Source organism: Lygodium microphyllum, chromosome 8, assembly GCF_053477565.2.
Source record: "Lygodium microphyllum isolate KBCC chromosome 8, Lygodium_microphyllum_v1.1.10, whole genome shotgun sequence".
Classification (NCBI taxonomy): domain Eukaryota; kingdom Viridiplantae; phylum Streptophyta; class Polypodiopsida; order Schizaeales; family Lygodiaceae; genus Lygodium; species Lygodium microphyllum.
The window spans coordinates 18,511,243-18,523,296 of record NC_141142.1 but is presented as its reverse complement, the minus strand read 5'-3'; the positions used below and the strand labels follow the sequence as shown (position 1 = coordinate 18,523,296).

General features: G+C 44.5%; 1 protein-coding gene across 3 annotated transcripts in view; it reads right to left on the bottom strand.

The window, feature by feature from the left end:
* Nucleotides 1-12,054, bottom strand: part of SAC3A (SAC3/GANP/Nin1/mts3/eIF-3 p25 family) — a 53,780-nt gene that overhangs the window by 35,054 nt on the left and 6,672 nt on the right. For 2 of the 3 annotated variants that reach the window (XM_087682653.1, XM_087682655.1), the window contains 2 exons: nt 11,931-12,032; nt 10,868-10,968 (listed from right to left, as the gene is read on the bottom strand). In XM_087682653.1, coding sequence (XP_087538779.1) covers nt 10,868-10,968; nt 11,931-12,032 — 203 coding nt within the window. The remainder of the gene's footprint in view (nt 1-10,867; nt 10,969-11,930; nt 12,033-12,054) is intronic. The other variant, XM_087682654.1, reaches the window with a different exon arrangement.

Here is a 12,054-nt window from a genome sequence, read left to right as displayed (position 1 = left end):
TCTCTCTCTCTCTCTCTCTCTCAAGTTGTAAACTAGCTAAATGGCTGAGACCCAACCCCCAAAAACGTTTTCTCAATTTACATGGGCATTTTCGCCAAGTGGCAACCTTCTAAATCCATTTTTCAGCATTATCTAGCCTAATTAATTTTCAGAATTATATAATCCTGAGAATTATTTTTAGCCCTTTTGACCTTGCCCAAAATTAGATGTGCCCATCCATAATTAAATTGGTTGGGCCATTTGCAACCTGAAATAGTCCCCAACCTCTGTTGACCCTTAGACTGGCATTGATTAATTAATTAATTAATTAATGCTAGTCACTAATGTCACCACCAATACTTTTTGGCCAAATAACTGTCCTAGGGTCACAACTGACACCAACTGACTCCCAAAGCCCAGCTGAGAATACTTATCACAACATTTGCCTTTGGCACCCAATGCATTCTCAAGGTCCTTGGCTTGTTACCATGAAATACTTGTCATGTGCATCACATGTGCGAAACAACCTTGCACATTTGATTAATAACTTAATTAAATGGTATCGACAAGATTAAAGCATCTCAAAATTTCACGTCTTCCTAACAAGTTTCTTCTCATTAACCTACAAATTCTTCTTTGCACTAAGAAGAATTCGGCTCTCATAAGCCACGACACAACCACCTTGCATTAACTTCTCAAATGCTGAAATTTCCACTATTGTCCATTTTCTCTCTCCTCGGCATTCTCCCTCGTCTCCTCGTCTTTCTACAGCCTTGCGCCGAAGATTACAACATTGACATCACCAAAGACTGAGAAATTTCAGATTTCTCTACTATAAAATCTAATCTGCAGCAAAAATTAGGGTTTAGCAGCAGCCTTCAAAAGCGTGTCAGAAATTGGAAGCTCCAAGACTTGGATTCAATAGGGCTGAAGCTATTTTTAGCCTATTTAAGTGGAGGGACCAGCAAATCATTGAATTTGGGACATTTTCCATCTCTATCAAAGCGATTGAAGGCCATTTAATTACCTAAATGAAGGGGCAAATCAGATTGAAGACTTGCTGGTCATTTTGGACAACAAGAGGAGTTGGAATACCGAAAGGGATTGGGAGAATCCCATTGTACATCAATTTCTTCTTCAATTAAGTTAAATAAATACCGAAAGGGGCGCCAGTTTTGGGGCTAACAGGGTGTCCAATGTCCAAGATTATATGGTAAATGTGTATATTTCAGTTTCGTAAATTTGTCAACTGCTGTAAATAGTGCTTAATCAGGTTATTCACCACCCTATCCGAGGAGGAGACTAGTTTAAGTCTATCGCTGATCCAACTTGACATTACTATGTTTGTTGTTGATGGAGGCTATCCGTTGCGTTTTGGAATCTGTCAAAGCACAACACACACTCTTGCTCATACTCTGTACCCTGGTCCTAGAGACATAAGAGTTCATGGGCCAATATTTCGCCTTTGCATAGAGTGTTTGCTACATTGAGCCATGCTTGGGATCGAGTGACAAATACCATAGCGCAATTTGGGAAGAAGCAAGGGCATGTGTGTGTGTGTGAAGAGGGGGGGGGGGGGGGGGGGGGGGGGGGGTGTGGGGGGAGAGGAGGGGGAAGGGGGGGTTTTAGGGATATACTCCCTCTCCAAAGTCGAACCCTAATTCTCTATCACTCATCACCACCATGGTAGACCTCTATCCTACCATCCAAAGTTGACAAGGCAGAAATTTGAATAAAGCATCATCGCCTCCCAAGGGCCGTGCCATTCAGGAAGTTATCATGATTCACCATGTTACCAAGCAAGCCCACATCGGCCTTTTATCTAATAAATGCGTATTTTCCAAAAGTCAGGAGTTGGTGCATGTATTAGCTCTAGAATTATTCTGGTTATCCAAGTAGCAAGGTATCATCAAACATTGTCTCTAAGTTACCCTAACTGTGTCCTTTATCAAACTATGCTTTATCATACAATTGTGTTGTTATCTATAGACAAGTATTTCTTTACACCCCTCCCATAACATGCCACTAACCAACCCAGCTAATGCCACCTACTCTCGCCACCACAATCCTACTACCCTCGCCATCATCACAATCCCCCTTCCCAACAAGCCTTGCAATTGCTTCATGCAAAACCTCAACCCTATCACTGCCTCCTATTCACACAACTACATGCCCTTCCCGAGCATGCATCCTAGGCTTCCCAACCCCTGCACACCTTGTAACTCCTCCATACCCTTCTGCCTTATCAATTGTTGCAACGTTGCTGCCTCCCCCAAGCTCACATAGCTACCCCCTCCTCTTGCTGCTCTTCCTTGTGCTACCATCATCCCATCCTGATGTACCCATTGCCAACCCGCTACCCTTACAATCTGCAAGAAACAACTCTATCCCCCTCTTTCGGCTCGGGCAACCCTACCTTAGTTGTATTTGTGATGCTCCCTTCCCTTGTAGTAACCTTCCAACCATCTTTCAGCCACCCAATAGTGTGCTCACAAGGTCATGACTCCTTGGAGATGCATATGCAATAGAATCCTTAGGTCTAAAACAAGCACAACTAGAGGTTGCACCCCAATCAAATATTGTGCACGTAGTCCTCTCCAAGAAATAATTCCAAATGATCAAGAGAAGGAGAAGTTAGAGAAGACCACAAGCTTTGGGTAGTCATGGATCACTCACCTTCGTCTACTCCGTGATGGCTTCACTACAGCTCACGTGCAGTGCCCACAAAAGGGCTACTTACATGGTTCCTTGGTATAGTGACTTCCAAGTTCACTATTTCGGGTTACACCATAGGTTCCCTCGATACCCAGTTACCCTCCTCTTTACAATGCTTGCAATGGAGAATTACTAGCTACAGGAGGACATCATGTACCTTTTTCTCATGGTGCTCTCTACATCCTTGCACACATGCAAGGACTGTTAGAGAGTCATTCCCTAGCCACGTCAATAGGACGGACAGCAAAGGTGCCACGTCAGCTGCCACATGGCAGCAGACTGTGCAGTCGGTCAGCAGTTTATGCAGTCGGACAGTTTTATTATTATTTTATGCAGTTGGCTGCATTTACTGCAGCCGACCTGGTGCTAGGCACTATTCTTTTCTGGCTATTTATAGTCAGTTCGTGGCACACTCTCAGTCATTCTGATCTGACATCTGACAGAGACAGACTGCAAGGACGGACAGCACCCGAGCTGACGGAGATCGAGGTCCTCAAGGTGGAGACACACGCAAATATTTTCTCTGCACCCGTGTATATTTCTGCACTCCTATACAGCATACTACAATGCAAATTTTCTACATTTCATTGTCTCCTCCCTCTCTCTCTCTTCTCTCTATGTTCACTCTCTCTCGGTCTTTGTCCTACGCTTCCGCATTGCTGAACTCTGACATGGTATCAAAGCAGTGAAAACGAGGGACTGATTAAAGAACCTACCTGAAGAGGAGATCTCAGCGCGACACAAGGCTGCATTTTCAGCATTCAAGGGCGAGCAGGAGGGCTGCGCATCGGAACAAGGCTGGAGCGAGTGTGGGCGTGCGGGAAAGGAGTCTAGCTGGTGAATTTGCTGCAAGTTATTGCTGTTCGAAGGGGAGGAAGGCTGTGTTTTAGGCCTTCCACTGCAGATTTTACCTTTTCATCGCCTCCGATAGCTGAAGAAGGTTCGAGAAGTGGAGGAAACAGCCCTAACAGGCTGCGTTTACACAGTCAAAGGGGGCTGATTTTGCGTTTGTGCAGGCATTGCAAGTGAACATGTCTACAGAGACTGATTTGGAGTTCCAAGAGATCATGGACAGGAAGGTGCATGTCCTACCGCCTCTTCCATCACATCAGAAGCTTGATGGTGACAATTACCGCATCTTGCGGGTGATGATGTTGGCCATTTTGGAGTCTTATGATTTGGCGGAGCTTGTGATGGAGGAGAGTAATAGGCCCTCAGTAAGAGATGAGTCCAAACTCTCTTCAATGCTCATGCGGAGTTGACAAACTAAATGCCAAGATTCGTTCCTTTTTTTTTCTGTCTTGCACTACAGCCGTGATAGCTCACATCGAGCACTTGACAGTGGATCCAGAGATATGGCTGGAGCTTGACCAGATGTATAACCGAATGACCCTGATGAAGAGGGTTTCTTTGGAGGTGCAGATGCAGACCTTGTCTGTGAATAAGTCTTCTTCACTTCAAGAACACATCAACAAGCTTCAGCAACTTCATATGCAGGTTCAAAATGCGGGGAAGCCTATTTCCTCCAAAGACATGGCAATCACTTTGTTGTCCCAGTTGCCACCATGATTCGGTATCTTTTATTCCGCTCTTATTGCATCACGGCGGGAGTCGACTCTTCAACGGGAAGAGTTGGTTCCTATGGTCTTGGACCAAGAGGAACAGTTGAAGGGACAGAATGCTTCCAAATCAGAGGCCTTGGTTGGTCAAGCCTCTCAGAAGAAGGTGAAGGACCAAAAGAAGAAGGAGAACAACAAATCAAAGAAGGACAAGGAGAAGGAATCGACTTGCCATATTTGTGGTAAGACCGGTCATTGGAAAAGGGATTGCCCCAACAAAGACAAGAAGGACACCAAGAAGAAGGACACAAAGGATTCTGGAGCAATGGTTGCACCCTCTCAGTTGCTTTTCTACACTTAGCAGTCATTGAGGACCCTACACCGAAGACTTCTGATGCTGTGATGACAGCTCCCCAAGCTCGAGAGTGGATCGTGGACAATGGTGCCTCATGGCACATGACTCCTTCTCCCGTTGGTGTTGCCTATTTGCGCCCTTCACATGGGCAGATCCTTATTGGAGACAACTCTTCTATGTTTATTGCTGCGCAGAGTGAGACGCAGTTGATTTCAGATGGACGTGGTGGTACCCACACTTCCAAGGTGTTGCATGTGCCAAGCTTGGGGCATCATTTGCTTCCAGTCCATAAGATTTGTGCTCTTGGCCTCTTGGTGGAGTTTGACAATGATATTGTTGGGAGTCCTTGATCGTAGATCAAGAAAGGTTCTCTCTACAGGGTATGAGGAGAATGGCATCTACAAATTGAAGTCTTCTACAGCTCTTAGCTCTCTTCTTCTTATCTCTCAGACACAGTCCAAGCTATGGCATGCTCGGTTTGGCCACCTGAACTATGAGTACCTTCAGAAGGCGTCGCGAGGATCGTTTGTCCGAGGTTTGCCGAACATAGTGGTGAGCCATCAGCCATGTGTCTCCTACATTCATGGGAACATTCATGGAAAATTGCATCGGAATGCAATTCCCAACAAAGCTTCAAGGCGGTCTACTTCACCTTTGGAGCTTGTATCTACGGATCTGTGTGGCCCAACGAGGACCGAGTCCCTGAAGGGGAGCTTGTACTTCATGTTAATCATAGATGACTACAGCAGGATGACATGGGCCTATTTCTTGACATTGAGTTAGCGGCTTTCTCTCACTTCAAGGATTGGCTTCTCTTTGAAGAGAACCGATCTGGTTGGCGACTGAAGACCTTGCGTTCAGACAAGGGCGGTGAATTTATGTCTAATGAGTTTGATCGTTTTTATGCAGATAGGGACATTCACCAGGAGTTTGCTAACACCGACACTCCTCAAGAGAATGGCATTTTGGAGCAGAAGAACACAAGTGTGATTGAGATGGCGCGCACCATGATGGAGCACCGACAGACACCTCAATTTCTGTGGGCCGAGGCTGTGGCTACTGCAGTTCACATCCTTAATCGATCTCCCACTCGGCCGTTGACAAGATTATCCCTTTTGAGGCTTACTTTGAGACTAAGCCTAATGTCTCTTATTTCCGGATCTTTGGGTGTGACACCTATGTACACATCCCGAAGACGCAACGTGACAAGTTCGAGGTGGCTTCTTGATGACAGGTTTTTGTTGGCTATAGCTCCTAGTCCCAAGGCTATCATCTGTTTGATCCCGTCAAGCGGGATGTCTACACAGGCCGAGATGTGCGGTTCGTGGAAGTTGCGGCCACAAAGGGGGGTGAGGAGCACCCTATCCTTGGAGATCTAGGAGAGAGTTGGGCTCTCGAGACAGTTCCTTTGGAGCCAAAGCCTTTTGATGGAGATTCTTTTTCAGATTCAGTGTCTTCTCTTTCACCGGCCACCCCAGTGGAGCTGCCACCGGTGGATGTTCCCGAGTCTTGAGCAAATGGAGAGCAATGGGGAGATGTCCGCCCTCCTCCTCGTTGGGCCCGTGACACACTCCGAGATTCAAGGACCGAGGGGATCCCTGAGAAGTGGGAGCCGCAGGATGGACCGCGGCGGTCACAGAGGAATCAGACACATTCTACGGAGCTTGTTTGCTCTAACTATTGTTTGATAACCAGTGTTATGCAGAATCGAAAGCCCACTTCAATGAAGAAAGCTTTACAATCTAACCATTGGCGGAAGGCTATGGAAGCCAAGCTGGAGGCTATTGAGAGGAATGGCACTTGGTCTCTTGTGCCTCGTCCCTCTCATAAGAAGGTGATTGGCGTCAAGTGGGTCTTCAAGACCAAGTACCTTAGCGATGGTTCTTTGGACAAGCACAAGGCTCACCTTGTTCCTAAAGGTTTTGCTCAACGCCCAGGCATTGACTTCCATGATACTTTTGCCCCACTGCTCGTATGGCGACTATTCAAGCTGTTCTTGACTTGGTTAGCCATAGGAGATGGCCTGTCTATCAGTTAGATGTGAAGTCGGCCTTTCTCAATGGTGACTTGCAGGAGGAGATCTATGTTGAGCAACCTCCTGGCTTTGGATCCTCGGATGGACAAGTCTATAGGTTGAAGAAGGCCTTGTATGGCCTCAAGCAGGCTCCGCGTGCATGGAACGAGAAGATTAACTCATTCTTCAGTCGAAGTTGGGATATTAGCGCTCCACGGCTGATTCGCAGCTTTATGTGCACACTTCTAAGGTTGGTCATGTGTTGTTTGTGTTGTATGTTGATGATTTGATTCTGACAAGGGATCATGCACAGAAGGTCCAAGAGACCAAGACAGCTTTACATCAGACGTTCGAAATGACGGATTTGGGGCTTCTTCATTTCTTCTTGGGTCACGAGAATTATCAGTCTCAAAGGGAAATTTTCATCTCTCAACAGCGATACATTCAGGAGCTCTTGGTAACTTTTGAGATGGAGACTTGTCAGACCATTTCTACTCCTATGGATCCGAACTAGAAGGCCACTTCACACTCAGATTCTCCCTTGACGGATGCTTCCCGCTACCGTAAGTTGATTGGATCCTTGATTTAGCTACTCAACACTCATGTTGATCTTTGTTTTGCTATGGGTCTTTTGGCGGGGTTCATGAGTGAACCCAAACAGGTGCATTGGTAAGCTGCCCTGAGGATTCTTCGGTATTTGAGGGGGGCCTCTGACTTAGGGATTTCTTATCCAGTAGGTACAAATGCTTCAAATCTTATTCTTGCAGATTGGAGCGACTCGGATTGGGTTGGCGATGTGGACCACCGGCGGTCTACTACAAGCTATTCAACACTCATGTTGATCTTTATTTTGTTGTGGGTCTTTTGGCGGGTTTCATGAGTTAATCCAAACATGTGCATTGGCAAGCTGCCCTAAGGATTCTTCGGTATTTGAGGGGGGTCTCTGACTTAGGGATTTCTTATCTAGTAGGTACAGATGCTTCAGATCTTATTCTTGCAGGTTGGAGCGAATCAGATTGGGTTGGCGATGTGGACCACGGGCGGTCTACTACAAGCTACTGCTTTACCTTGGGTACCGGTGTTATCTCTTGAAGTAGCAAGAAGCAACCCATGGTAGCCCTTTCTTCTATTGAGGTGGAGTATCGAGCTACGTCTTCTACCACATGTGAGGTTGTGTGGCTTTGGAGATTGTTGGAGGAGCTTGGCTGCCCTCAGCCTCGTCCTACTCTTCTGCGGTGCGACAATGAGAGCTGCATCGCCTTGGTACGGAATCTTGTATTACATACCTAGACGAAGCACATTGAGATCCAGTATCACTTCATTCGGTAGAAGCTTCTAGATGGGACCATTGATGTGGAGTACTGCAAGACAGAGGATAATCTTACAGATTTGTTCACGAAGGCACTTCCCCAAGCTCCTCTTCGGCAACATTCCAGATCCCTCAGTCTTCTACCCTATCCAAGATCTGAGAGGGAGTGTTAGAGAGTCATTCCCTGGCCATGTCAGTAGTATGGACAGCAAAGGTGACATGCCACGTGGCAGTAGACTATGCAATCGGTCAGCAGTTTATGCAGTCGGACAGTTTTATTATTATTTTATGCAATCGATTGCATTTACTACATCCGACCTGGTGATGGGCACTATTCTTTTCCGGCTATTTATAGTCAATTGGTGGCACACTCTCAATCATTCTGATCTAACATCTGACGGAGACAGATTGCAGAGACGGACAGAACCCAGGCTAACGGAGATCAAGGTCCTCAAGGCGGAGACACGCATATTTTCTCTACACCCGTGTATATTTCTGCACTCCTATACAGCATACTACACTGCAGATTTTCTGCATTTTACTATCTCCTCTCTCTCTCTCTCTTCTCTCTATGTTCACTCTCTCTCAGTCTTTGTCCTACGCTTCCGCATCGCTGCACTCTGACAAGGACGAGCAAGGCCCAAGGGTGTCAAAGGTAACACATTGCAATTGCAAATGAATACATGTTGCAAACAGCAAAGTTCAAACACAGGCTGTATGGCAAGGCTGATCAAGTCACTAGGCTAGAGGAGCTGGAAAACACAGCAAAGTTGATATATCTATGGGGAAGGGTGTGGACCACAACGGAAATCAAGCGCCAACAAATGGAGAGTAATAGACTGATCAGTGATACCAAGTGCCTATGTAGCCTACCTATTTATACATGAGAGGCCCACCAAAGTTTTGTAGGTTTGCTTATGAGACACAGTAACTTTGTACATTTTGATTCTGGGGCTGTTTAAAATGAGCTAATGAAAGTTTTAATGTTAATGCACCTTTTTTGGCTTAATCATACCAACCTTGCCTCTCGGAAAGGGTGGTAGAACCTGATTTACAACAAATTAAAGCAAGCAAGAAATACACAAATCTGAAAACCTAAACTTTACTACTTAATCTTGGACACTCAACACTGAATTGATCACAACTGGCACCCCTTGCAATATTTCTTTAGGATGAAAGGGCTCCTGCCACCTACAAAGCACAAAAAAAAAGAAGAAAGTTCCAAGTGCAAATCCTGGCACAGCGTCTATTTATCTATAACCATGGGATTTTGCTTCATTCATCCAAGGTCACATGATCCTTGTCCACAACAAATTCCAAGTCCATAGCATCTAAGTTATTTTTGTGGAGACTACCTTTCAGGCCAGCTAGAGAATGGCCTCATGGAGGCACTCCCATGGCAGTAAGACATGACATGATAATCTGGCAGCACATGGTTCAGATTTATCTGATCAGACAATTGAATTTTCTAATATATTTTTTTCTTTGTGTTATTTATCTGTTGAAAACTAATTCTTAAATTAACGAGAGAGTATAAAGCTGTGTTTTTGCTTTGTACTGCAGAAAAAACCACAATCTTGATTTCTGCAGGCTGGGTCTATAAAAAAGCCAAACGTGGATGTCCTACATCAGTCTGCAATCGTGGCTCCTCTAGAGGCAGTCTAGGCTGTCTCTAGCACAGCTGTGGCTGTTTCTGCCTATTCTTGGCAGGATTAAGACTGTCCCTGTATTGTGAACGTTCTTAGTTGGGTAAGGTTGTCCTGGCCCTCACGAAGGCTCTTTCACAGAGTCCTGAAGAAGATTAGCTGCACGTGAGCTGTTATAACTAATGTAGCATCAACTCTATGCTGCACACTACAGGCTGTACTGATTTAGAGTCTGGTCCTACAATTCTGGATCATATCCAGAATGCTCGTGTAGAGGTTTTACAGGAGATTAATCATACTAAACCTATTCTATTTGTGACCTACAATGTTGCCACAATAGTTGCCTAAAAACAAGCATGTACATGTTTATGAATTTGAGTATGCTTTCTGGTACTAATATTCCTTCTGTATCTACTGCCATGTTATGCAAGTTATGCACAAGAAGCAAGGAACCGTAAGTAAAGATGGACATGCAGATAGAGGAGTACTACAAATGCTAGGACTCCACTACCTTTTCTAAGAGGGAGATGATCTCTTCTACTGCGTCATGAAGTTCCCTAACCGGATATTGTTTGGGACTGTAACATTTTGTTTAACTTCACAAACATCAAGATTTGTTGGCCCAGCATAAAGCAATAGCACTGGATGTGTAGGGCGAGAGACAAAGGACACTTATTGATTTATGTAGTCACACCATATTAACAAGCAGGGCATCAAGAGAGGTCCATCTTGGTAGGTGTATTGGCAAAGCTACCAAGGTATGTAGGGCTAGGGAACCTTGTCATAGTTGTGCCAAGCAATGCTTAGGATCCAAACATTATCTCCTGCCAATGCAAGTTATCCCACAAAGACTCATCTGAATGGTCATTTGCTAAGATCCCTTTATCACAATCCTATACTAGATCTTCTAGGATAGTAAACGAGCTAGGACCTTTGCATGCAGTTTTTAAGCCTTCAACATTTATACCTCTTCCTTTGGTTACCCATGGCAAGATGTACCATGGATTAGTTGTACAACATATTCCAAATCACTTTGCTGGTCAAGCTTATTGTTTGGTCTCATTGACAAGACATATCATTATCTGTCAAGCATTTTGTTCAATCTCATTGGCCTTGTGAAAATGCCTCCATCCCTGTGGCCCAAAAGACACAAAAAATATATACGCAGAGCCACATCTACAACCTGAAACCTCTCTCCCTCCCATCTCTCCAATGCATGCATAGATTAAGAACCACACACTCATATCATCAACCCAAGAATGGAGAGTTGAAAAACTACACTAGTCATACTCTTTTCCACTGGTTGAAGCAACACTCGGTAAAGGAAATAGCGGCTCAGTATCCCAATTCTTGGTGAAGAGAGAGCCATTTGTAGAAGCTGTTGTAATCATCTGCAAATTTTCATTTAAAAGCATAAGTTTTTAATTTATGCAGAGTAAAGCATTTTCTCAAAAAAGTGTTTTTACCACCCAAAGCAAATTCCCATTAATCCCAAAACACACATCACTTTGTTTGTTCTTTGCCTAATAAGGCTTGCAACAAATAAAGAACCCATTTACATCAAACCCAAAAACCGATCCTCCTTCAAGTCTTGATTAATGTCTTTCAAAATTGTAGACTTTCTTATCCTTAAATTTCACCCAAAAGAAGAAGAGGTCAAGTGGTCCATGCAGTGCCTTTTTTTTTTTCCCCTGGGAAAGCAGGGATGATGGGGATGGATGTGTGTTAGTGTGTGTGGCAGGGATGGGGTGTGTGGGTTTCACATATACGAGTCCCTGCTAATGAGTATCGATCAAACATGAAGACAGTAATGCATGAACTTCATATCATCTTTTTGCTTATGTTCTACATCAACGTTCCCTCTAACCATCGTGATGTAGGTGAACTTCAATCTAAAGATCTCATACCATTGTCTCTCACCCCTTTTTCCTTTTTTTTCCACCCACTTTTCAAGCTATCTTCTCCATCACCAGGTGCATGCTTAATCTCTATCCACCACCAGAGCATTCCTCTCTCACCCCATCATGCTCTAGATTCTCTCACTCTGTTGTGCTCTAGCGTTACTCCAAACTATCATAATACTTGTCACAAGGCACTAAGATGGTAAAAGAAGTGGGTGCTCAATAGACAAATGATCAGAGTAACACACACATACGAAAATTTCATGAAGGCAAGTAGATTGCTATATATACAAGCTATGCATGATGCTATATGGTGAAAGAATCTAAGTGACAGTGTAATGTAGGATATTCATCCAGAACCATACTTATAGATCCTAAAATTTAAATTCATCAAAAAAAAGTTTCAAATAAGAAAGAGGAAAAAAGAGCAACAGGCAGGGCCTCAGGCATACCTCCTTCATAATCTCTTGGCATGCCCTTTTCTGTGACTCATCCTTGCATCGAGACAAAGCTCTTTCAACATATGCACGCAAAGAAGGAGGAAACATACCTGGCTGCATTTTGCAGTTATAAACA